The following is a 25,142-nucleotide window of genomic DNA, read 5'->3' as shown; positions in this document are numbered from 1 at the left end:
GAAAACTTATGGTTCTCTATACTCAAGACCTGAACTCGACACCTTTGATTATGGGTGAAATAGTCTCACCATTGTACCGCAATTCATGTTGGTGGTATCACAGCTTTTGCTAAGACATTTAACTAATTTTTACCTCATCACCCGTGATGATGTTCTTACTACTATATACTGGGTCCGTACTAGCACGGGCTTCCGTAACTAGTTATTATTATTACTATACTATAAGAGGGAGTTTTAATGTGCTCAAGCAAGCAGCAGATCAACATGCTTGTTTGAGCACTTCGAGGATTTTTTTGTAATTTTTTAATGATTTTTTTATTTTAATTTGTTTATTTTTATATATTTAAAAATTGCGTAAAAACATTAATCATGATAACTGACAACATAAAATATTTTTAAATGACATATAAAAAATTCGATTAATTCTTGAAATTAATCTATCGATGTCACATAAAATGGGACAAAAAAAAGTAACATGTATTATTTAATTTGAAAACTACACAAAAAGTATGGCACATTTCACTAATTAATAATATTTGATTGATTCTTAAAATTCTATATGTGCTATATACATTGAGACAAAAGGGGTAACATCTATTATTTAAAAATTACATAAAAAGTACTGTGAAACACAATAATCAATAACTTAAAAATTATATTAAAATTTAATTGTGTTATAAATAAATATATAAATATTTGTATTGTCCATGGCTCATTACTGTAGAATGCTCACTTCTCTAGGGAAGTGTTTTCCTATAAAAGGGGCAATACCCCTACAATGTAGAGACACCAAAAATAGTAAAAAAATAATATTATTTTCTCTCATCTTATTACTCTTATTGTTCTGTCATTTTCTCTCTTTCTTGTGTCTTCCCTTTTCCCCTCTTTATATTTAGTTTATTATTAATATTTCGTAACACGTTATCAACACGAAACTCTAATTTTTTTTAAATATTTTAGGTATAATAAACACGTCTTATATATTTTTTACATGTTAGTTCTTCCTTATTTATTTATTTTGATTAAATTAACTTGATGATCTTTATTGGTATATCTAACTCTATTATTTATTTACTGGGTTATATTAATTTTAGTATGAATACAACTTTCTCTCAACTACTCTTATAAAATAATAATGTCACCATAATTTATTTGTTGAACGTCCTAAGATACTACATAAAGTTTTATTTATGTATGTTATTATTATAGCTAAAAGAAATATTTAAGTACCTAGCAATAGAAATATTATTTATTTATTTTTATATTGCTGATTGATTGTATTTATGCGTTTCTATATTGTTGACTTATGTACCTTAAATTCATATTCTTCTTTCTGTATTTTTTTATCAACAATTTCTTTTATTTTTACATGGCAATATTTAAGAATTTATGTTAAATAGTATATGTAAAATTAGTTAAACAGTGATACCAATGAATTACTAAAATTATTAGTGTTTACAAATTTTATCTCATAAGTGTGCACTAGTAATTGACTAACAATACTTTATGCCACTTTCAAAGAGGTCTTTTAATGATATTTCTACACACATCTATGTGCTGAAAATAATAGTGACCAACTTATTTTCATATGAGCATATCTTAAGAATTTATTCATATGTATTTGTTTCAGAAATTTGGTCTTAGTCAAATTTATTATTTCTAACTCATCTCTCTTTTAGTTTTCATCATGTCAAATATATGAAATCTAGAGTTTGTGGCACTTGACATTACCGAAAATAATTATTTGTCATGGGTCCTTGATGCTGAAATTCACCTTGAAGCTAAAGGTCTTGGTGATACTATTAAACAAGAAAATAAAACATCAAGCCAGGATAAAGCGAAGACCATGATTTTTCTCCGACATCATCTCCATAAGCGATTAAAAACTGAATATTTAACTGTGAAAGACCCTCTTGAATTATGGATTAATTGAAGGACCGATATGACCACCTAAAACTTACGGTGTTATCAAAAGCTCTCGATATGAGTGGATACACCTTCGATTTCAAGATTTTAAAATTGTAACTGAGTATAATTCTGTTATTCATAAAGTAAGTTTCATATTAAAATTATGTGGAGATACTATCATTGATGATGACTTACTTGAGAAAACATTTTTCCACTTTTCACGCTTCAAATGTGTTGTTACAACAACAATATCGTGAAAAGGAGTTTAAGAAATATTCTGAATTAATTACATGCCTGCTTGTGGCTGAGCAGAATAATACTTTATTGATGAAAATTCATGAAGCTCGTCCTATTAGTTCTGCTCCATTTCCTGAAGTGAATGTTGTAGCAACACATAATAGTATGAACCAAGATAAAATAATTATCGTCATCGTGATCGTGACCGTGGACGTGGTAGAGGACGAAATAGTTATCATGATTATGGTGGAAATAAACATGAGAATAACAAAATTTCTCAAAATAATCCTTCTCGAGGTAGAATCAATATTTGTCACAAATGTGGCATGAAATGTCATTGGGGCATGAATATCGTACGCCTGATTATTTTGTGAAACTTTATCAAGCCTCTCCCAAAAGAAAAGATAATAATGTGGAGGCACACTTGACCTTTCGGAATGATGATAATGAAGCAGGTCCCTCAAATAAATATGATGATATTGAGGCAAATCTTGCTTATAAGGATGATGATTTTGAAGGCCTCCCAAATATTACTCATTTGGAAGCTGAAGACTTTTATGAGAATATTGATTGGAGAACTGATCATCTAACTGGGGATAAAATTATGAAAAAGAATAAATGTTATTTTATATTATGTTTATTACTATGTTGTTCTTCTTAAGTAATTTTCTTAAGGCATTAAGTATTACTAATTCCTACCTTTTTAGTATAATTTCTTAAAGTTTCTTATGTTGTTAGTTTTTCACGTTCTTATAATATCTTTTATTTTTATGAAGAATATGGAAATTTCCCAGTCTTCAGTTGGATCCAAAATCAATCATGATGATATATGTCTTACAGATAGTGCCACAACACACATTATTTTAAGAGATAAGAAATATTTTTCATATTTGATTATGAAAGAAGCTAATGTTAATACAATATCTGGTAGTACAAAATTGATTGAAGGTTCCGAAAAAGCAAATTTAGTACTTATTGGAGGAACAAATTTGATAATCAATGAAGCATTCTATTGTAGTAAGTCTCAAATAAACTTATTAAGTTTCAAAGACATTCGTCAAAATAACTATCATATTGAGACTACAAGTGATGAAAAGAATGAATATCTTTATATTACTACAATAATGTCGGGTAAGAAGTTTGTACTTGAAAAGTTATCCGCTCTTTCATCTGGCTTATAATGCACAAGTATTAGCATGATTGAAACACATGCCATAGTAAACCAAATGTTTACTAAATCAAATGATTTTATTATTTGGCATGATCGGTTGGGCCATTTCAGTTCTAATATGATGCGCAAAATAATTGAGAATTCACATGGACACTCTCTGAAGAACCATAGAATTCTTCAATTTAAGGAATTCTCTTGTGTTTCATGTTCTCAAGACAAATTGATTACTAGACCATCAGTAATCAAAGTGGGAATTGAATACAGGGTGATATATGTGGACCCATTCACACATCATGTGGACCATTTAAATATTATATGATTTTAATAGATGCATCTACTGGATGGTCACATGTATGCTTATTATCAACTCGCAATGTGGCGTTTGCAAGATTACTTGCTCATATAATAAAGTTAAGAGCACAATTTCCAGATTATACAATTAAGAAAATTCGTCTTGATAATGCTGGTGAATTTACATCCCAGGCTTTTAATGATTATTGCATATCAACTGGGATAACAATTGAGCATCCAGTTGCTCATGTTCATACTCAAAATAATCTAACAGAATCATTGATTAAACGTCTCCAATTAATTGCTAGACTAATGCTTATGAGAACAAAGCTTCCCATTTCATTATGGGATCATGTTATTTTACATGCAGCAAGTCTTGTGCGGATCAAACCGACAAGTTATCTTAAAATCTCCTCAATACAATTGACTTTTGGTCAAGAGCCGAACATTTTCCATCTAAGAATATTTGAATGTGCGGTATATGTTCCAATTGCTCTACCACAACGTACAAAGATGGGTCCCCAAAGAAGGTTGGGTATATATGTTGGGTATGAATCTCCTTCTATTATAAAATATTTGGAACCTATGACTGGAGATTTATTTACGGCAAAATTTGCTGATTGTCATTTCGATGAATCAGTATACCCAGCATTAGGAGGAGAAATTAAGCAGCTGAAAAAAGAAATATATTGGAATGCATTATCACTATCTCAATTAGATTCTCGTACAACTAAATGTGAACAAGAGGTTCAAAAGATAATCTATTTGCAAAATATTGCAAATCAACTGCCAGATGCATTCACTGACCTATCAAGAGTTACTAAATCTCATATTCCAGTTGCTAATGCTTCAATTCGAGTTGACATTCCTATAGGACAATTAATTAATATAAATATGTCTAAACCACGCTTAAACGTGGTAGACCAATCGGTTTCAAAGATAAAAATTCTCGGAAAAAAAAGAGCTAACGATCAAGATGGTCATAATATGAAAGAACTACTCAATAAGAGCAATGAGACATAATAATTGATGAAACCTTGGAAGAGGTTCAGGTGCCTAAAAATAATGAAGAAATCTCAATAAACTATGTCTCATCAAGAAAAATATGGAACCGAAATGATATAATTGTTGATAATATTTTTGCTTATAAAGTTGCTATAGAAATAATGCAACAAAATAAGGATCTTTAACCAAATTCTGTCGAGGAATGTAGACATAGAAATGATTAGCCAAAATGGAAAGATGCAATTCAAGTTGAATTAGCTTCGCTTGAAAAATGCGAAGTTTTCGGACCGATAGTTCGAACACCTGAAGGTATAAATCCAGTGGGGTAGAAATGGGTGTTTGTGCGAAACAAAATGAGAAAAATGAAGTCGTCAGATATAAAGCACGACTTGTGGCGCAAAGATTTTTGCAAAGACCTGATATTGATTATATAGAGACATATTCTTCTGTGGTAGATGCAATCACTTTAAGGTATCTTATAAATCTGGCAATTCATGAAAAACTTGACATGCATCTGATGGTTGTCGTTACAACCTATTTATATGGCTCACTAGACAACAACATTTTTATGAAAATTCCTGAAGGATTAAAAATGCCTGAAGTATATAAAGATTTCCGGGAAAGTTGTTCAATAAAACTTCAAAAATATTTATACGGATTGAAACAATTAGGACGCATGTGGTATAATCGCATTAGCGAATATCTATTAAAAAATGGTACAAGAATGACCCAATTTGTCCTTGTGTATTTATTAAAAGGTTTGGATCTGAATTTGTCACTATAGCTGTATATGTTGATGACTTGAATATCATTGGAACTCGCGAAGAGCTTTCAAAGGCAGTAGAATGTTTGAAAAAGGAATTTGAAATGAAAGACCTTGGAAAGACAAAATTTTATCTCGGTCTACAAATTGAACATTTTACAAATGGAGTATTTATTCATCAATCAACATATACTAAAAATATTTTAAAGAGATTCTACATGGATAAAGCACATCTATTAAGTACCCCAATGATTGTGAGATCACTTGATATTAATAAAGATCCATTTCAACCTCATGAAAATGACGAAGAACTTGTTGGTTCTGAAATACCATATCTTAGTGCAATTGGTGCATTGATGTACCTTGCTAGTAATTCTCGACCAAATATATCTTTTTCTGTAAATTTATTAGCAAGATTTAGTTATTTCCCAACACGAAGACACTGAAATGGTATTAAACATATATTTAGATATCTTCAAGGGACCATTGATTTAGGACTATTTTATTCAGAGGAATCCGATTCACAATTAATTGGCTATGCAGATGTAGGATATTTATCTGACCCACATAAAGGTCGATCTCAGACAAGTTATTTATTTACATGTGGAGGTACAACTATATCATGACGTTCAACAAAACAAACCATGGATGCTACTTCTTCAAATCATGCGGAGATAATAGCCATCGATGAGGCAAGTCGAGAATGTGTGTGGTTAAGATCACTAACCCAACACATCCAAGAAACAATGGTCTTTCTTTAAAAGGAGATGCTCCAACAACATTATATGAATACAATACTGCATATAGAGCTCAACTAAGAGAAAAATACATCAAAGGAGATAGAACAAAACACATTTCACTAAAATTATTCTTTACTCACGATCTTCAAAAGAAGGGTGAAATAGATGTGCAACAAGTTTGTTCAAGTGATAATTTAACATATATGTTTACTAAGGCATTGCCAACTTCAACCTTTGAGAAACTGAGATACAAGATTGAAATACGTCATCTTCGAGCTATTAAGTGACATTCATCAAGGGGAGTACATACACGCTGCACTCTTTTTTTCTTAATAAGGTTTTGTCCTACTGATTTTCCTGATAAGATTTTTAATGAGGCAGTAAATAATGTGTATTACAAATAATTTTATATACCTTTCTTTAATTTATACATGAACATACAAGGGGGAGTGTTATAAATAAATATATAAATATATGTATGTCCATGACCCATTACTGTAGAATGCTCACCTCTCCAAGGAAGAGTTTTTCTATAAGAGGGGCAATACCTCTACAATGTAGAGACACCAAAAATAGTAAAGAAAATATTATTTTCTCTCATCTTGTTACTCTTATTATTGTCATTTTCCCCTTTCTTCTATCTTCCCTTCCCCCCTCTTTATATAGTTTATTATTAATATTTAGTAACAAATTGATATATTTCTATTTCTTTTCATTCGTGAGTCTTTTTTTGGCTCGTTTCCCCCACTACTAGTGCCTCTGGGCTCTGTTAAACAAAAAAGTATTGAAGTTCTCTTAATTTTCCCAAAAGTTGTTCCTCATCAGATAATTCCCTCAAATCGACAGCGGCGTACGGACCGACGCCGTAGAAATGCAGTAAACGCCACAAAAACGGCGGTGAATTTAGTCGAACTCGGAGTAACGAGTAAATCACCGTAGAGTTTGTCTCCGGTGTGGAAATGCCGAGTTCGTGTAGTATCAGAGCTCTCTGGATCCTCACCAATCAAGACACCGTTGTTTTCTCCCGGTACTTCGCCTCTCCCTCTCCCTCTGTGTGCGTGTGTGCGTGTTTTGTTAATTTTAATCATGGTGATGAAATTGCAGGAGATTTCCGGTGGTGGAGAAGCGGTGGCGGGCGGCATGTGAGAGAGATAAGTGTTGTAAGGAGGATGATTTGAAATATAATGTGGCGCCTTCTCTTCCTACTGATTCAGAGATTGCTGATGCTTTCGTTGACCGCAAGAAAAGGTTTTTTCTTCTTCTTTTTAATTTCCTTTTTTGAATCAAGTTTGAAACTTGGGATGATATGCTTGAGTTTAAGTGATACACAATGACATTAGTATAAACAATACCATTTATTTTAGGTGTTATTAAATAAAGTTACATGCAATTACCTTTAAAGTAACATGATTGTGTTAATACTTTTTACTCTGTCAAGGCATACAATTTCAACTGTATCTGTTTTAGTATATACTCTTGAAGAGAACATAAAAGTACTATCCTTATGTCCCTAAGGAAGTGATTTAGCGGTTGAAGAATTGGAGTGACAACATTGGGAGCCAAGATTTAGATCTGTGCAGATACTAGGCGATTCTTTCTATCTGTTTAAGTTTTGGAGTTTTGAAGAGTAGAGTTACCTTGTACCTGTTTTAGTGCCAGATAGCATGTATCCGGTGGATTAGTTGAGGTGTACTATATTAGCTTGAAGAACACATTTATAGAAAACATAGTATCTTTTTTTTCTTCTTTTTGGGTAATTGAGAATTTTGATGTTTTTTAGTCGCAAAACTAGGTGTAACCTTTCTCAAAGAAAAAAGTTTTCTCCATTTTCAGCTCTTCGAGTTTAGTGTGCTTAGCAGTTAGCTCCTTTTGTTTTAAGCAAGTTAACTCATTTGGTTTGGATAATCTACTGAATTCTTATTACGCGTGGAGGATATAGGTCTTCTAAGAATACAAAATTGTGGGTTCATTAATAATCTTAGAGATGAGGGGTGGGGGTAATAATCTAGTCTAAAGAACTAGTCTAAATGGTAAAGTGGAGCTTCAATTTTCTTGATTTTATTCACGAGTCTAGCATTATGAAATTTTGGTTTCTTAACTGAAAGCTGGATGCAATTTATGCCCAGTGAATCACGTGGGTTTTGCAATTCAGTTCAAAAAGTGGCATATCAGCAAAATTTTGAAAAAATTATCATTTTTATTTGTTAAACTTCACTTCAATTTTTTCTGGTATCCAATATCCAGTCTCTGATCAGTACTACATAGAAATAAATGGCAACAGGGAGACCCTTTCTCAACTGTCGTCCCTATCTATTATTCTTGTATTGCAATCAGTGGGGATAGGTTCATGTTCAAAAGGTTAGTTTGACAAAGAAGTGACACTTGCAAGTTGAGAATTGGTAACATATTGAAATCACCTGGATAATCTAAATTCAGTTTGTTTCTATTATCTCCTTTTTTTTTTTTTGGTTGCATGGATCCACATTGGTGTTTTTCCTTTATGGTACATATCCCTTCAAATTCTGTCAAATTTGTGACTTTCTTGGCTATTAAAGAAGGGAAAAATCTCAAATATGTTATCGAGCTTAGTAAAATGACCTATCTATGCTACTCGTCAATAGTTGGACATAAACATGTCGTTGACATTGCCATTGTGGGCCAAATATGCCATTACCCGTTAACACAACCCTACTATTACCTGATTTTGCCACGTGGCATTATCTAAACCCTTCGTTATTTATCAACCCCTTCCCCTCTCACCCCTTTTTACTATTGGCATATGCGAGCCATTTTGTTAAGTTCAGGGACATATTTTAGCCTTTTCCCAATCCCTTATAATACACCACTCTCTTGGATAACAAAACTAACTTATGTTATTTTTTTTGTTTATCATTTGATGCATGACATTCAACATTTTAGAATCAAATTTCTATATATACCTCTCCATCTTTTCTAATTTTACGTAATAAACGTACAATTTTATGTAACAAACTTATAGGGACAAGTCTTAAAAGATTTTAAGGAACACATAAAATTTGTTTAAGAAAAAAGAGAGATGGGCTTAAAAGAGAGCTAGGTATAGAAAGTACATATGAGTGTGTGGTAGTATGTATGTGTTTTCATTGTGGAATTTGGGGTATTATAGTGGTTGGTACGTGGTGGTGAATCGGGAAAGGACATTAAATTTGTTTTAAAAAAAGAAAAGACGGGCTTAAGAGAGAATATACTAATGAGGTATAGCTGAGTATGGAAAGTACATATGCACATGTGGATTAAGAGTATGTATTTATTTTCATGGTAGAATTTGGGGTGTTGCAGTTGTTGGGACATGGTAGTGGCTTTGGAAAAAGGACATAAAATTTGTTTTAAGAAAAAAAAGGACGGGTTTAAAAGTAAGTAGTCTGATGAGGTGTAGCTTGGTGTGGAAGTACATATGAGTATGCACATTAAGAGTATGTATGTCTTTTTGTGGTAAAATCTTGCCTGTTATAGTGGTTGGGATGTGGTAGTGGCTTGGGAAAGAAGGCTAAAATATGCCACTACATTTAAGAAATGGTTCGCATATGCCACTCGTAAAAGGGGGTGGGGTGGGGGCCAGTAAGTAATGAAGGATTTAGATAATGCTACGTGGCAAAATCGGGTAGCACTAGGGTTCCGTATGTCATATAGGGCCGAGATGGTAACGTTGGTTGCATGGTTATATCCAGCTATTAACGAGCGGCATAGATCAGTCATTTTGTAAAGTTCGATGACATATTTGAGGCTTTTCACATTTAATAAAAAGATTAAAGGTCAGGAAACCTCTAGTAATTTTCCTGCTAAGTTCCTTCAAACAGATCTCTAGTGTTATTAGCTATGACTATTGATGAAGTTGTCATGAAGAGTGAAATGGCATGCACTTGCTCACTATCTATCTTTATTATGTAAGATCTCGTAATCTTATTCATTGTCGATTTAGCTTCCATTGTTCTCTTTATTTTTCTTCAGTCTCATGTCTTTACTTTGTAGCCAAATTTTTCTAACCATGAATTACCCTGTCTAACCTTTTCTATAGGGAGGGATCTGCTCGTGGATTTGGCATTAGGATAAATCAGTCAGTTGAAGGTTCAGATTCATGGGTTGATGATCCGATTACGCGCCACATAATAAGTTTGTGCACTAAAAATGAAGAGGAAAAGAATCTTGTTTTGTGGCCACTTGTTTTGCACATAAAGGGACACTACTGTATCCTTGTACTGCCTTTAGTGGAACCAGATCATCTAAAAACATATACAAGGATGTGTAAAAGATCTGACTGTGGAAATGCTGTTGGAGCTGATGAAAGTTTATCCCCCCTCCTGCTTAATCTTCCATCAATCACAGGGTAAGTTCCATTTTTACCTGTTTCTAACTTTCAAGTTGATAGGTAAAATTGACATTTGATGTCTGTCTTTTGGCCCCTTAAGTTGATCCAGAGCATCAATAAGTTTAACCTTTCGCTTCTTCTTCACTTCCATTGGTCAATCATCGACTTCACTCTCAACTAATGCTATTAAGAGTCTGTGTGGGTTAGCTGATTAAAACTAGCTCACAAGAATTTAGTGCTCCAAGTTTTTTTTAAAATAAGTAGTTGCGTGTTTGGATAAGAGTATTGAAACTGATAATAAGCGGTTGGTGTGTTTGGTAAAAATGTGTCAATAAGCACTTTTTAGGTAATATGACTGAAATACCCTTATTTAAAAAAAAAATGTAAGTTTAGTAGGAGTATTTTCACATGAAAAAGATGAATGACGAAAATTGATGGAGAAGAAGCTAAGAATTTTCTTTTTCTTTGAAACTGGAAGTTTAGAATTTTCTTTTAGGAAGTGTATTTCAGGGATTACAAAAGATTTAGGGATAATATAGCACTAAAAGATTTGGTCAAACCAAAAGTGCTTATATAAACTGAGAAGCCATCTAAGCACTTTGGTTTTAACCAAACACATAGATGAGCAACAAAAGTGCTTATAGCCTGATTTAACCAACTTATAAGCTGACAGTCCAACAAATTTGTGAATCACTTGTGGGAGAAGTTATTTGGCAATTGAGATTTTAGGAGAAACCTTCAGGACTGAGAGTTGGGTGAATTTCATAATCTGGTGGAGCTACTTTATGAGCAGAATTTACCAGTAAATGCACCCAACATTTGGAAATGGCGACAAAAAAGGGATGGTTGCTCACTGCTCTTATCATCCGAGATTGCTAGGGAGAGAGCAACCTACATTTCCACACCGCTCTATTTGGATTCCAGGATGTTCAGGAAGGTGTGTTTCTTTGCATTAACTGTGAGCGGAGTGATATAGACAGCGGAGAATCTGAGAAAGAAAAGGATCACAGATCACTTATGTTGATTGGTATGTATCGATGTTTGAGTGATGATGTTGATAATCTCCTATTGCATTGTCAGGTGGCTACACAACTGTAGTTGATAGTCCTTTACTGGTTTGGAATGGAATGAGTGGTGTGGGGCAAATGAAGGAGGCGTTGCATAGTTGGACCTTCTGGAGGGGGAAGTGAATTCTAAGGGGGTGTTGCTCCATTAGCCATCATCTGGGTTATATGGGGAGACTCCAAATTTCATAAAATTGTGAAGTAGTCTTTTGTTTCTAGTTTCTTTGTGGTGTACCCTTGAGGTCCCCATTTGTATAGATGATTGGGTTTCTTTTGTGGTGAGCCATCTATTGATGTAGGTTCTCTTTTTGGTTTTTGGTATATGGCTTGTATAGAGGTTTTCCTTCATTAATAAAATTATTTACCTTCTCAACAAATATGCTTACCCAAACACCCTCTAATTCTCTTGCATAAAATAAATAAACAATTCTCTTGCTTTTGATTATATTTTCCACTGATGTTATGAATACTGTCTTCTTTCATACGGCACATTAGTTCCCTACAATTTTCTATCTTAAGTGCAACAGCCATTATTTATAAGTATTTAATGTCTCAAGTGGAGCTTCCAATGTCTAAATTATATCCTCAATGATCTACTTTGGTTTTGAGTGCGTGCTGCTAACTGCTTCCATTTAAAGGTCTCTTTTACTGACGAAACATCTCCACATGGTTTGCGTTTCATCAGATTTTTTGCCATACGATTCTCAGAATGCAGAATAAAATTGCCGGGTTTGGTAATGGGATTCCAAAATATGCGATACAATTGAAAATTTTGTCTGGACTTTTATTCATCATATGACTGTTATTGGTTCTGGTTTTAGGGTCTGGTCTGCTCTTGTGAAGTTGTTTCAGGTTACCTGATATGTAATTTCCATCTTGGTTTCTCTCCCTTGTTCTTGCGTGAAATATTCATGTTGTTTTCATGGAAGGCCATTAAATTTCGTTGAGGCTCTAGATTTCTCGCTTCTTTTGCCAAAAAAGGGGCACATCTGAAAATAGGGGTAAACATTCATCATCTCTCCTCTTTTTCATCTTCAATGTTAAGCTTTGTCTTCTCTGTAGATAAAGACTTTTTAAATTTGAATCTTTTTTACCCATAATGAGATGATTTATAGTTAGACAAATGTCTATGACTTGTTTTAGACCATAAGTTTCAAAAGTTTTTTTTTTTTTTTTTTTTTTTTTTTTTTTGACAAAGGTAACAGTTTTGTGTATTAATATTTGGCACTAAAGGCTGGGATCCCAAATTTACATCATGGAGCTACATACAATTGCGTGTACTTAAAACAAAACTAAACTAGATCCTACTTCAAAAGTTTCTCTTTCTTTCCTTAACTCCGTGCCTAGTCAAACACCATCACATAAAAATGGGATGGAGGGATTATCTGGTAACTATTTTTCATTTAGGGGTATTAGTACTGTTGCAACAATATTTGGCTTTGTAAATTTGTATGGTCCATAAGTTGTATTATAGGTTGACTGACATTGATTTTTACACTGTCACGTAGTCTGTGAGTCTCTAGCAGAAAATGGGAGGGCTCATCAAATGCTAAAAAATGTGATCAAGACCTCATTTTACTGTTATGTGTCCAACAATTTTATATTTCTCTCTCCTTTCTTTTAGAAGGGGCATCTTCCCCATTCTATACAAACCTCTATTGCTATTTCTTCAGCATCCTCTTTCCTATTTTCTTAGCGACCTCTATTTCCTTATTAGTTTAAAGTTATCCAGAAAAATCTATTTTATTTCCAGTGATGTGTATTTCTGCAATATAGCACACAAGTTAATACATTTGTCTAACACAATTCCACCATTTTATAGCACCTCAAAGACATCCTACTTTCTACTGCAAACAGTGAAAATAAAGTCATACATACTTTAAAAGAAAAAAAGAAAAGAGATAGTAGTATAGTACCACTCACATCTAGAGAGTTTCACTAAAGAGATTTTTGAGGAGTGCAGGGAAAAACAAGAGAGAGATGCAGATTGGAGAGTTTTTTGAGAACAAATACTGGGCGGTGGTGTGTGAATTGAAGACTGAAGTTGAATGGTGCTTCCATGGCATGGGGTAGATATACATACATTGGACACTGTATGGAGTATAGTTCTGATGATTTTCTTGTTTTTCTCTTATGTTTGAGATAAGTCAAGCACGTGAATTCACCCCCTACTTTACAATGGTCTAACACAGTGCAAGAGGGTCTCAGATCTACTTTTTACAAGATGGCGTATCTAAAGATGCACCTGCAAAGTCAAGATGTGCAAGGAGGATTTTCCAACTTCGGGGGAGGCAGGGATATGTTTAAGGTTAATAATAATAATGAGAATGATGGCAGTTTGCTTGTGGTGTGGATTCTGAGACGGTTCGGGATGCAATAGGTGTTGCCAAGCACAGTGAAGGAGGCGCCTCCTGCTTGAAATTCAGAAGGAAGAGTAGTCGAAGAACTTAGAAACCATTGTCCCACTAGCACTCATATGGGTCTTGCGTAAGTAAAGAAATAAGAGAACTTAGATGGAATAGAGAACTACCATGTACATTTGAGGAATAGCCTCTCATTTCTAGCTCTTCTTGGTGCACCCATGAGGTTCCGGTGTGTATAACAGATTGAAAGTTGTTGGTAGAGAATCATATCATCAAAAGAGAATTATAATAATGATATGTTGAAAATTTGCGGAAATTGACCATAAGCAGTTGTATGGAAATTGCCCACCCAAAATATCCTAAAGTTCTTATTCAAGATACTGTACTAAAGATTTTTGAGACTGTTTTCTGCCACATAATTGAGATAACTACGATAGAGGTAGTTTAACTACATTTTGCTGTAACTTGGGAAATGTTCCCTGTCTTCTTTTCTCTCTAACCTGGTGAGGGGTGGTTTGTATTTATTGAAAGGCACATAAGATTTTTGAGTAGCATCAAAATAGATGAGGAAAACCTCTGTTGGGTATGCATTGCTCTCAAGCAGGCATCCTAAAAGGACAGGAATTATGACAGATGTGGGGGTGGAAATCACAAGCATACATCTACAGAGTTTTTCTAGATTATAACTGCTATGGTCGCTTGATTCGTATTGAAGCTTGGCTGGGGGATAGGAAGTTCACAATGATCACTCTAGAAACATATTACAACTTGGATGGGGAGACACAACTGATAAAATTCTTCATTTTCTGGGGAAGTAAACCACAAACAGATTCAGGCATGCCAATATACACCAGATGAGTTCATATGTTGACACGACAAAGATCACTCAGTGGTCAAGATCTATGGCCGCTTCATCCGTATTGAAACATGGTGTGGGGATAGGAAGTTCACAGTGATCATTCTAGAAGCAGATTACAACTTGAACGGGGAGCTAAAGCTGAAAATATTCTACATAACTAAGAAGGCATATCCTGGGCTATGCCTAGGAGAATTACTGAAGCCCTAAAAAGTTGGGAGGAGGCAGGATTGCTAGCTAAAGACAGAACGAGATGGAGAATTATCCCTGCTTCAATCTGGTGGGCAACCTGGAAAGAGAGAAATTCTAGGTGTTTTGAGAGCATAGAGAATAGTATGCAGAAAGTTAAACTCAACTGCATTTTGTTGTTATGTTTTTGGTGCAATCAATTATACTGAAATGAAACTGTCTCTATAATTGATGTTTTAGATTCAATTTAGATTTAGAATAGTGGAGTTTTTGGAGTTCATCTGTATATAAGGTTTAGTATTGCCCATGTACTATTGTGTTATAATACAAAGTTACCAAGTTTTAAAAAAAAACTAAGAAGGTTTTGAATTGGAGGATTAAAACTAGAGAGCCTGGTATCATGTGCAAACTGGAGAGAATGTTTTCGATCAATTAAATTGGTTCTACCGATAATATCCATTTTGAGAAATATGGGATTTGGTGACAAATGGATAAAGTGGATTAAATACAACATCTCTATGGTCAAAGACTCAGTATTAATCAATAGAAGTTATTGGTTTTTTTCTCCCCTCAGAAAGGGATCAAACAAGGTGACCCACACTCCCCCTCGTTTTTCATATTAGCCATGAAAGGCTTAAATAAGATGTTAGGAAAAGGCTAGAAATCTGCTATGGATTTAGAGATTTAGAGTAGGCACAGATACTGGGACCACGTTCACTATTTTCCATCTACTGTATGCAGATGATACATTGATCTTATGAGGCAGAAAAAACACAAATCCTATACTTGAATCTCACACTCCTACTATTCGAAGCTCTGTCAGTGTTACACGTCATGCTAAAAATAGTTTCTATCCCGTCAATAATGTGCTCAATATTGAGGTGCTGGAAGGAATCATGGGTTGCAACATTGGGACACTACCTACCACCTACGTAGGTCTCCCACTAGGAGCCAAATTCATAAACTGTGAAATCTGAAATGGTGTTGTTGAAAAATTAGAAAGAGTTTGGCTTCTTGGCAGTTGCCATTCTTATTTATGGGGGAAAACCAACTCTTATCAGCAGTGTGCTTGACAACATACCTACCTATTACATGTCTTTGTTCCTTATTCCTAAAAAAGTGCTAAAGCAGTGGACAAAGTCAGAAAGGATTTCCTTTAGGAGAGGAATAGTAGCTCTAGAAATTCTATCTGATAAAACGGGATAAAGTCACACAGACAAAATGCAATGGACATTTGGGGATTAGAGATTTAGCCATCTACGACAAATGTTTGCAAATGAAGTGACTATGGAGGGATGGTATAGGAGAACCAAGTCACTGGAAGGAACTGATCATTGCTAAACATGGGAAAAGAGACAACTGGAGCACCAAAATTGACAATGCACACCTTATGGGTTTGATCCTTGGAAGTATATCAGCAAGCTGGGGAATGGATTTTTGCAGAAAAGTCACTTCAAACCAGGTAGTGGAGTGTACATAAGGTTTTGGAATGACAAATGTCTCAATAACACTGCACTCATGGATGATTATCCTAATCTATTCCACATTGCCTTGGACATGAACTCTTCAATTTCTCAGAATAGGAGTAACAATAACTGGTACGTACATTTGACAAGGTTTGCCCAAACCTGGGAAATAGAAAGCTTGATGGAAATGTTAGCTGAAGTGGAAGGTTATAACATTGACTAAGATCACTTAGACATTATGTATTGTGGCAGCAAGGTATTTTCATAGTCAAAGAATGTTATAAACAGGCCTGCACTCAGAATCAAGTCCTTGATTCATGGCCTTAAAAACTGATATGGAGGACCAAATTACTTGTTATTAAGGTTATATTATATGCTTCAACTGGATTGCCCTAAATGAAGCTTGCCTAACACGAGGTTTTCAGCTGGTCAGTTGATGTTATCTATGCATGAGGAATTAGTAAACTGTCAACCATTTGTTCCTGCACTGCCAAATTATTTGAGATAGGCACACATAAGTTGGAGTTTATGGAAAGTTGATAAGGCCATCAAAATGATCTGGTTTATTATTCCTGTAATTATTTTTTTGGTGTCAATGGACTGAGAGGAATAGAAGATGTATTGATGGCATCTCAACTCCAAGTCACTCACTTAAAGCTAAATGCTTGCTTAATCATTTTTGATGAACTAAGTTATCCCTAATAATCAGTACTGGACCTGTTTTGGACATTGTTAGTGTTCTTGTTCTAGGGTGACACACTGTATAGAGGCTGGCAACTCTCTTTTGTCTTTTTGTTTCATGTAGTCATACTTATACTTTCTTGTAACTTTGCATCTTCTTGATAACTTTTTCAATGAAACACCTTACTTCATATAAAAAAAGAAGAAGAAGATTTTGAGCCTGTCAAAAAGAAGAATTTTGGGCCTGTCATTGTCATCTACTATTCCTTGCTGTGTGTGGAGGAATTAGTTTCCTTTTTGGGGTTGGGGGTGGGGTAGGAGCTTGATTAGTTCATTTGTGTTAAGTTGTCAACTCATTAGAGTTGCATATTCAGTTTTCTCTCTTGTATTTAATCATATACTTGTACATGACCTCTATGACTCGAAGTAATCTTTGAAGCTGGGGTTTAGCTTGGCATAATGTGAATTGTGGTAAGTTTTGCTTGTGGTAAATGTAAGTTGGTTTAGGTCTTGCATAATTAGATCTCTCCAGCTTCACTTATTAATAAAATTGCAATACATTCCAAGTACAGGGCATTTATGGTGGGTCACATGATAGGAGACATCATAACAGGCGATGTGACAGAACCTGAAATAGTCATAAGTGCATCTCCATCAGTGGGTGGGTTGTTGGATTCTCTCACTGGAAGTATTGGTATTTCAGCAAGAGCAAAACCTGTAGCTGCTCCAGTTGCAGGATCAACAGCTTCTGGATCTGCTACAAGCGGAGCAATGGCATCTGATGCTCCAAAGATTGGTTTGAGGTCTCTGGATAGAGATGCGATTCGCTCTTTCATAAGCAGTGCAATGCCTTTTGGTTGGTAACCTTTTTATGGTATCTCTCATCAAAAAAATCCATAAGGCATTTATGAATTAACTATAGGGTTCAATCTTTGCTGAAAACCCATCTACCTTAAATGTAGGCACCCCTCTGGATCTTAACTACACCAACATTTCAGCAGTTAAGATAAATGGATTTTCTTCAGCAGATATCCCTCCTGCAGATCAGAAGCAGCCAGCATGGAAACCTTATCTTTATAGAGGGAAGCAGAGAATTCTGTTTACAATTCACGAGACAGTCCATGCTGCCATGTATGATCGCGATGAAATTCCAGATAGCAAAAAGATTTCAGGTCAAGTTAACTGTCGAGCAGAATTAGAAGGGTTGCCTGATGTGATGTTTCCACTAATAGGTTTGGACACTGCTCGTGTTGAGCTGTTATCCTTCCACCCCTGTGCTCAAGTTCCAGAGCATGGTAATGAGAAGCAATCACTTATGTTCTCACCACCATTAGGAAATTTTGTATTGATGCGTTATCAGGCATTTTGTGGTATGGGACCTCCAATTAAGGGTTTTTATCAGCTTTCAATGGTTTCTGAAAATGAAGGTGCATTTTTGTTTAAGTTACGGCTCATGGAAGGTTATAGAGCTCCTCTGTCAATGGATTTCTGTACTGTGACAATGCCCTTCCCTAGGAGAAGGGTACTTTCTTTTGATGGCACACCTTCTATTGGAACAGTTTCAGTTGCTGAACACTTGGTTGAATGGAAAATTATAACGACTGGTCGAGGAATTTCAGGAAAAAGTGTTGAGGCAACATTTCCAGGAACAGTGAAGTTTGCTCCATGGCAACCTCAAAGATTGCCTACCTCAGGGGCAGTACTTGGGAATATGGAAGATGAAGAGAGTGATGCCGAAACAGAGTCAACAAATAATATGGCAAATGTGGAAGATCTTTTGATGGAAAAAATGAATAAGGATCTTCAAGCAGTTGATTTGGAGGAGCCATTTTGCTGGCAAGCATATGATTATGCTAAAGTAAGTATTTCCAATAGCAACTTTAGTTGTGATGTTTCCTCTTTTGATTATTTTCGTATGCACAGTCCCGAATGTCTTGATTTCATTACAAGAAGATAATTAGAGAGGAAAGTGTATTCAAAATAAAAGCAGAAAAAAGAAACTAAGGAGTAACAAGGACAGTCAGGCGAGTCCGACGAGTACAACTCGACTCTAGAAATGTGTTTGTTTTTATAATGAAAAGTACTATTTTCAATCTCACAAACATGCTAATTCTTTTCGAACAATATGAGAATTAGCCGATGCGGATATGAACATTTCTGTGTATTAGATTAAATTGCTTTGTGAAAAAACATTTTGTTTCAACTCATGTGACTGCAGGTATCTTTCAAGATAATGGGAGGATCATTATCAGGAATGTCTATTGATCCAAAATCTGTAAGTCCCCTATTATATCATCTTTTGGCAGGTTGATTCTTTCTTTTAGAATGGAACTTCTCATTTGACATAATATTGTGATTGTGCATAGTTCGACCTCCGCTATCCTTGTTTATTATCCAGTAGTACTGTAGTAGTATGAGACCAAAAATTTCTGGATATCATCATCTGTTAAAACTTTCCCCTTTCAGTTTGCATTTGGCAGAAGGATCGCATGTGACTGTCTTTCCTCTTTCTTTTTTTTGAGCCATGTGTACGATGTCAAGCATTACTAATTTTTATCTAGGTTTGTTTTTTAAAACAATCAAGTTGGTCAATTAATGTACTTGATTTCAATCCTAAATTATTAGGGTAAGCTTTATGCATCCTTTATGTCTGTTCCGGTCTATTTGGGCTCATTACGTTCTTATACTAGATAACTTGTCTTTTGATGTAAGTTAAGAGTTTTCTAAAACCTGGGGCTTTCAGCTTCACATTTATCTCTGGACTGACAACCAAGTGTCTCACCAAACAAAAAAGATTCCTTGTAAACACTGAACCTTGTCCAAGTGTAACAACACCCGCTAAGTCTTAACCAAACTACTCCTTCTAGTCCAAAATAAATGAAATTTTGGGGTTTGTCGCACCCCTTAAGAAAGTTAATGACATTAATTAAAGGATGATTTGTCAATATTACCCCTTTGCCACTTCCCAAATTTTTCTTAAAACTAGAGAGAGTTGAAAACCCTCTAAAGAGAAGGATATTTTGAAAAAAATTAATTAATACATATTTGTACGTTGAAAAATTCGTACATTTTGGACCATAAAAAATGCCAAAATTCATTTATTTTTTTACCAGAGACGGTCGTTTATAGCACTTATAGGAATTGTTTTTGCTTCCATTATATTCTCAGTTAATTAGGCATTTTCTGAGATTTTGTAGGTCTTTTGAGACACTTTTCCTCTATGTGATTTTAGGTCTAGCTCATCTCCTCATAGCACCTTCAAGTGCACTTGAACTCTTGGTCAGACATGGCCTAACTATAGGGATGGCAATGGAGCGGGGCGGAGTGGTTTTTAGGCTATGCGGGGTGGGGCGGGACGGGATGGGTTGAAATAAAATTTCTTAAAATCGATGCGGGTCGGGTAGTGGTTTTAAGCAAAATGAAGGTTAATTAAAAATCAGTTCATTATTTTATTTTTCAGTGAAATTGAAAATGTGAATTTGCATTAACCCATGTTTTTATTTACTGAATTTCATGTTTGTACACATAAAACTATACTTTATAAAAAAAGTTTTTGATTTTTTTTTTTTGTGAAAACTAAAAAACTAAGTTCACACACTCAATTTTTCAAAATTAATGCATCACTGGCTCACTGCTTAAAAAAACTGATTACCATTTAAATCTGTTGGCTTTTGGAAAGATGTGAAATATGATTTTGAACATATAATACTTCTTAAAATAAAAAAATATAATCCTTAATTACATAATCTATCTAAATTTGTTGGCTTTCGAAAGATGCAAAAATAATTTAGTAGTATTAAATTTTGATTTAGCTTTTCTGATTATTTTTTTTTAAACTGTTACAGGGCGGGTTGGGTGCGGGTTTATGCGGGGTGGGTCTGAAACACAAAAAAATGCTATGCAGGGCGGAGCGGGTGGGTTAATATTTGCAGGTCAAGGCTTACCCCCCCCCCCCCCCCCCCCCCGTTGCCATCCCTAGGCCTAACCATCTTTGGGGTCCCTTATTTTGTCCATTATGTAGGATCTGATAATTTCTAATCTTGTCTAATAGCTGCTTTTACTTCCATCTTAACATCTGTAGTTCTCGTACACTCATCTAATCATTCCGATATAACATTGTTGGGCCTCTAAGCATGAAATGGTAACCCAATGGGTAAAATGTAGTATCTCGGTAATTACTAAAAAAGGACAATGTTCATAGAGCACAAGGATGTTTTACTGCAACAATGTGAGGAAGTCGGATTATGGTATGAAGAATTACCTGCTAAAAGATGAATTATCAGGAACACAAACGGTAAAAAATTTATTAACGACATTAGAAAATGCAATAAGATTTGAATTTCTATGACATGATTTAGATGGTGAAGATAAATGACAAGATAAAATGAAAAAAGGATGCTATAAAAAAATTTAATCAGTAATCGATATGTGATGTGTGCTATTTTGAAATTATCACATGTGTTATTTGCATGTTATTTTCTTTCTTATTCCTGTTTGGACAGTCATTAGCATAGTGTTATTTGCTATTTATTTTCTTTCTTATTCCTGTTTGGGCACTCATTAGCTTAGTGTCCTTCTTGATGGCAAGCATGACATCTACATCTCTTTTTTCAACATGGGGTTCTATATTTCTTCCTTTTCTAATATTATCTAGTTTTTGTCGTATGTCTCCTTGAAAAAATTTTCTACTTATATGTTCGATACATTTTCATGCCTTTTAGGAATAAGACACCATATGCCCCTACTACATTTTCTTGACAGCTAATTCTTCTTTTAGCATGTTTATCTATCTTCAAATTCTCTGAATTTTACGCCAAACATTTATTTTATTTGTAGCAAATTCCATTCTTTCCGTAATGTTGCCCTATTATCTGGTACACTTAATTGCTCATAGTTGCCAATTAGTCTAGGTCCGTATGGTGGTTGTAGTTCTACAAAATATAAAAAGTCCTTTCATGCGGTTAGGTATATCCATGTTGCATAGTACTCTCATATCACTCCTTTTTAGTCAACAAACTCTGGTACCGCTTTATTGTTAGTAATCCAAATTTTATTATTTGTATTACATCTTCATTGGCCATGTCATTCTCTTGAAAACTGCGTTTATGTATCTAAATTATCTGTATTTGGGCACCACAATCACGTTTAATTTCATTCACCTTGGTTATAAGGGGGGCTAAATTTTGTCTTCTGTTTAATTTAAAGCCTTTATTATCTTGAGTGTTTCTCCAATGTTTCAACTTCTTCATTATTTTTATCATATCATTAACACTATATCACTTGCAAATAGCATGCACCAAGAAGTGTTATCTTGTATAATGATGTATGGCTCATTCATACTTAGACAAATAAAGACGGGCTCAAGGTTTAAGATAAATACTTCAACTTCTAATTATCAGCCTTAGGTTTGTGCTGTGGCCTGTGAGAGCTCAGTCATAGAGATTCTTATGCACTTGATATTTTCTGTTTTTATACTCATATACACCTACTGTTATTCTTAATGCGATGAGCCTTTGCAGGTAAGCATTTTCCCTGCTGTTAAAGCACCCGTGGAATTTTCAACTCAGGTATTTTCATTATTAGTTAAATAGCATATTCCTGGCCACATATTTCTGTAGCTTTGATTAGGTTTGATTGTTACAGCAGCTGTTCGACTTCTGCAATCAAGCCTATCTTTTGAGTTACTATAATATTGCAATTGTCCTGACTTTGCTATGATTATCACAGGTGACTTCTGGGGATTATATTTTGTGGAACACATTAGGAAAATGTCCAGTTGCTGCCACACCCAAAGCATAGAGTTGCAAAATATATTGTTGGCGTATCTGATTAGGAGCAATGACAGACGGTTAACTTGTCAGATGGCTGCTGAGTTTGAGAGGTGGGCATCAAAGAAGCTGTATGCAAAAGAGATGTAGTTCTGTGACAAGTTCCTGATGCAGTTACATTGCACAACTGGGAAGTGGATGTCTCTTGTTTCTTGGCATTTGGTATATGTGGGACAAGATTACTTGAGACGTGTGTACAACAACTTCGTGGATACTCAGGTCATACATAATTAGTTAGCTGTATAGGTTATGAGAACTAACTTCATACATGCTTGTGCTGTCTTGGTGTTTCTACTAGGTGAAAGATACTCTTTCTTTTACTAAAGAGACCGAGTCTCGTGCCTTCTGCTATTACACATGCTTTTGCAAGAAACTTGATCAGCAGCTTTCCCTTGCTTCATTCAACTTCTATAAAACTAGAAAGATGCTGAGATTTCTTGCTCTTGGTGGATTGCTTTCTAATTTGTGTAGACCCTGGAGTTCATTGAGTTGGAGCTTTTGTGACTGAAAGACTTCCGTCTGTTGTAAGATAAATCGGTAGAAGTCTATTTCTGTTGTGAACGTACCTACGGATTCATGAAGGGAACACTCAAAATTAACACTTTACCTTTACAATCAAGAATGATGAATGTACAAATTCTAATAAGGGGAGAACAATTAAGTTCATTCCACATTTTCCTTTCTTAGCTATCGATGTCTAATATACCCTGGAGACTCCTTTAGCTTCAATCTTCAGATTTAAAAGGCCTAAGAATTCTACATCTCAAGCCTGAGAACTATTAGCTGTAATCTTAATTATTCTTCTTTGACAATGTCTTACTATGCAATTATATTGCATCAATGTTGGTACTTGTTGCACCATTTCATTTTCAATTGCAGCAATTTCTTTCTATCAATCTATCTCGAGTTCTATTCAGCTCTTACTCACTCTTCTAACGCAATTCTGGATGAACGATACAGATCATACGGAGCCCACAGGTAATCAATGGTACAGGGCTTTCTGGCATCCAACCTCAACCATGGCTTACCCTTGCCACTCCAATGCAATAGGCTTATGGGTCCAGGATGAAGTCCCCTACATTTACCTTCAAGGTTGTCACCACCTAAACCATGTTGGTTCCATCTATGATCAACTGCTTTGATGTTTCCAGCAAACACAAGCAAAATCGGAGGCAACGACCCCAATTGGTAAATTCTTCTTTGCTTTTGTATTAACATCCATTCTTCAATTTTTTGGGCATACCCTCCCTTCCTCCATTCATCAAGATCCATCACCATTACACCTGTGTTGAAGTAACATGGACGCCTTCCTTCAAACGTTTTCGCCAAATTCACGTCTGACCAAAATGTGTCTGTAAAATAGTTTGTAAAGTTTGCATGGCAATATTCAGGTGCTGCCAGGACTTTGTCTCCCAAATCCACCCCCCATAACTTGGCAATATCATCCACAACAATGATATCCGAGTCTAGATAGATAACACGGTGCACGTCCTTAGGGAGAATGTCCGAGAGGTAAATTCTTGCGTAGTTTAGAGGTTGATCCAAGGCTTGTCTAATAGACTTGGATATCTTTCCCCTTACGCGATTAGGATGAAAATGATAGATTTTGTAGCTAAGGTAAGGGAAAGTAGAGTTGATGAGGGAAATAATCTCAGGTTCAAGATAGATAGAAAGAAAATGAAAGGAAGTGTTTTCTGGACATGTTGAATGTTGCAAAATAGACAACACTGCAGCCATGGTGCCCCTAATATAATTGGCATCAACAGGCATTACTATTTGAATCTTATCTACGTTACGCGAGCTACATGAGTTGCCATTGCGAAAAGCAGGTGCCTCCCGGAAGGAAGGAATGTCATCGTAGGTAGGTTTTTGGATGGCAACAACGCGAATGGCGTTAGCAAAAGAGGTGGTTGTTGTGGTGGTGGTAGGATGCAAGAGGATGAGGGAAAGTAGGCCTAGAATTGGAAAACATTTAGAAGATGATGATGAAGAAGAATTGGGGACATTTTTGTTCCAAAAGGCCATCTTTAATTTCTTAAGCTACATTTCTTGTTTTTTTTCTTTTCTTTTCTTGGGTTAATAATATGGATGTCAAAAGGGGCAGGAGAGTCTTAATCCGTGTTCAATGCGTGCTTGACTTAAACTCGAAAAAAAGTAATTTTTAGAGAGAAAAAATGTCCATTAGACATAAAAAAAAGTTATTAATGAAGTTATTTTTAGTAATTATTCTATATT

At 35.0% G+C, this 25,142-nt stretch overlaps 2 protein-coding genes across 2 annotated transcripts; one reads left to right on the top strand and one right to left on the bottom strand.

The window, feature by feature from the left end:
• The first annotated feature begins 6,888 nt into the window (after window positions 1-6,888).
• Window positions 6,889-23,745, top strand: LOC125823561 (AP-5 complex subunit mu). Its single transcript, XM_049502920.1, has 8 exons — window positions 6,889-7,142; window positions 7,220-7,363; window positions 10,170-10,478; window positions 17,652-17,935; window positions 18,042-18,937; window positions 19,298-19,354; window positions 22,599-22,646; window positions 22,807-23,745. The coding sequence occupies exons 1-8, from the start codon at window positions 7,075-7,077 to the stop codon at window positions 22,876-22,878; spliced, it is 1,878 nt and encodes a 625-aa protein (XP_049358877.1). The 5' UTR covers window positions 6,889-7,074; the 3' UTR covers window positions 22,879-23,745.
• On the bottom strand, window positions 23,739-25,142 carry LOC125823562 (probable galacturonosyltransferase-like 4). The gene has a single exon (XM_049502921.1). The coding sequence runs from the start codon at window positions 24,930-24,932 to the stop codon at window positions 23,832-23,834; it is 1,101 nt and encodes a 366-aa protein (XP_049358878.1). The 5' UTR covers window positions 24,933-25,142; the 3' UTR covers window positions 23,739-23,831.

This window comes from Solanum verrucosum, unplaced genomic scaffold (assembly GCF_900185275.1).
Source record: "Solanum verrucosum unplaced genomic scaffold, falcon-dt-bn FXZP01000093.1, whole genome shotgun sequence".
Taxonomy (NCBI): Eukaryota; Viridiplantae; Streptophyta; class Magnoliopsida; order Solanales; family Solanaceae; genus Solanum; species Solanum verrucosum.
Note: the sequence above shows the minus strand (reverse complement) of the source record. Positions and strands in the feature narration are given on the sequence as shown.

What these genes read in the sequence shown, in the direction of transcription:
- LOC125823562 (XM_049502921.1), bottom strand. Translation starts at nt 24,932, where the DNA reads ATGGCCTTTTGGAACAAAAATGTCCCCAATTCTTCTTCATCATCATCT.
- LOC125823561 (XM_049502920.1), top strand. Translation starts at nt 7,075, where the DNA reads ATGCCGAGTTCGTGTAGTATCAGAGCTCTCTGGATCCTCACCAATCAA. An exon ending in AATCTTCCATCAATCACAGG is followed by an intron (nt 10,479 to 17,651) that starts GTAAGTTCCATT and finishes TTCCAAGTACAG; the next exon opens with GGCATTTATGGTGGGTCACA. An exon ending in CCGTGGAATTTTCAACTCAG is followed by an intron (nt 22,647 to 22,806) that starts GTATTTTCATTA and finishes TGATTATCACAG; the next exon opens with GTGACTTCTGGGGATTATAT.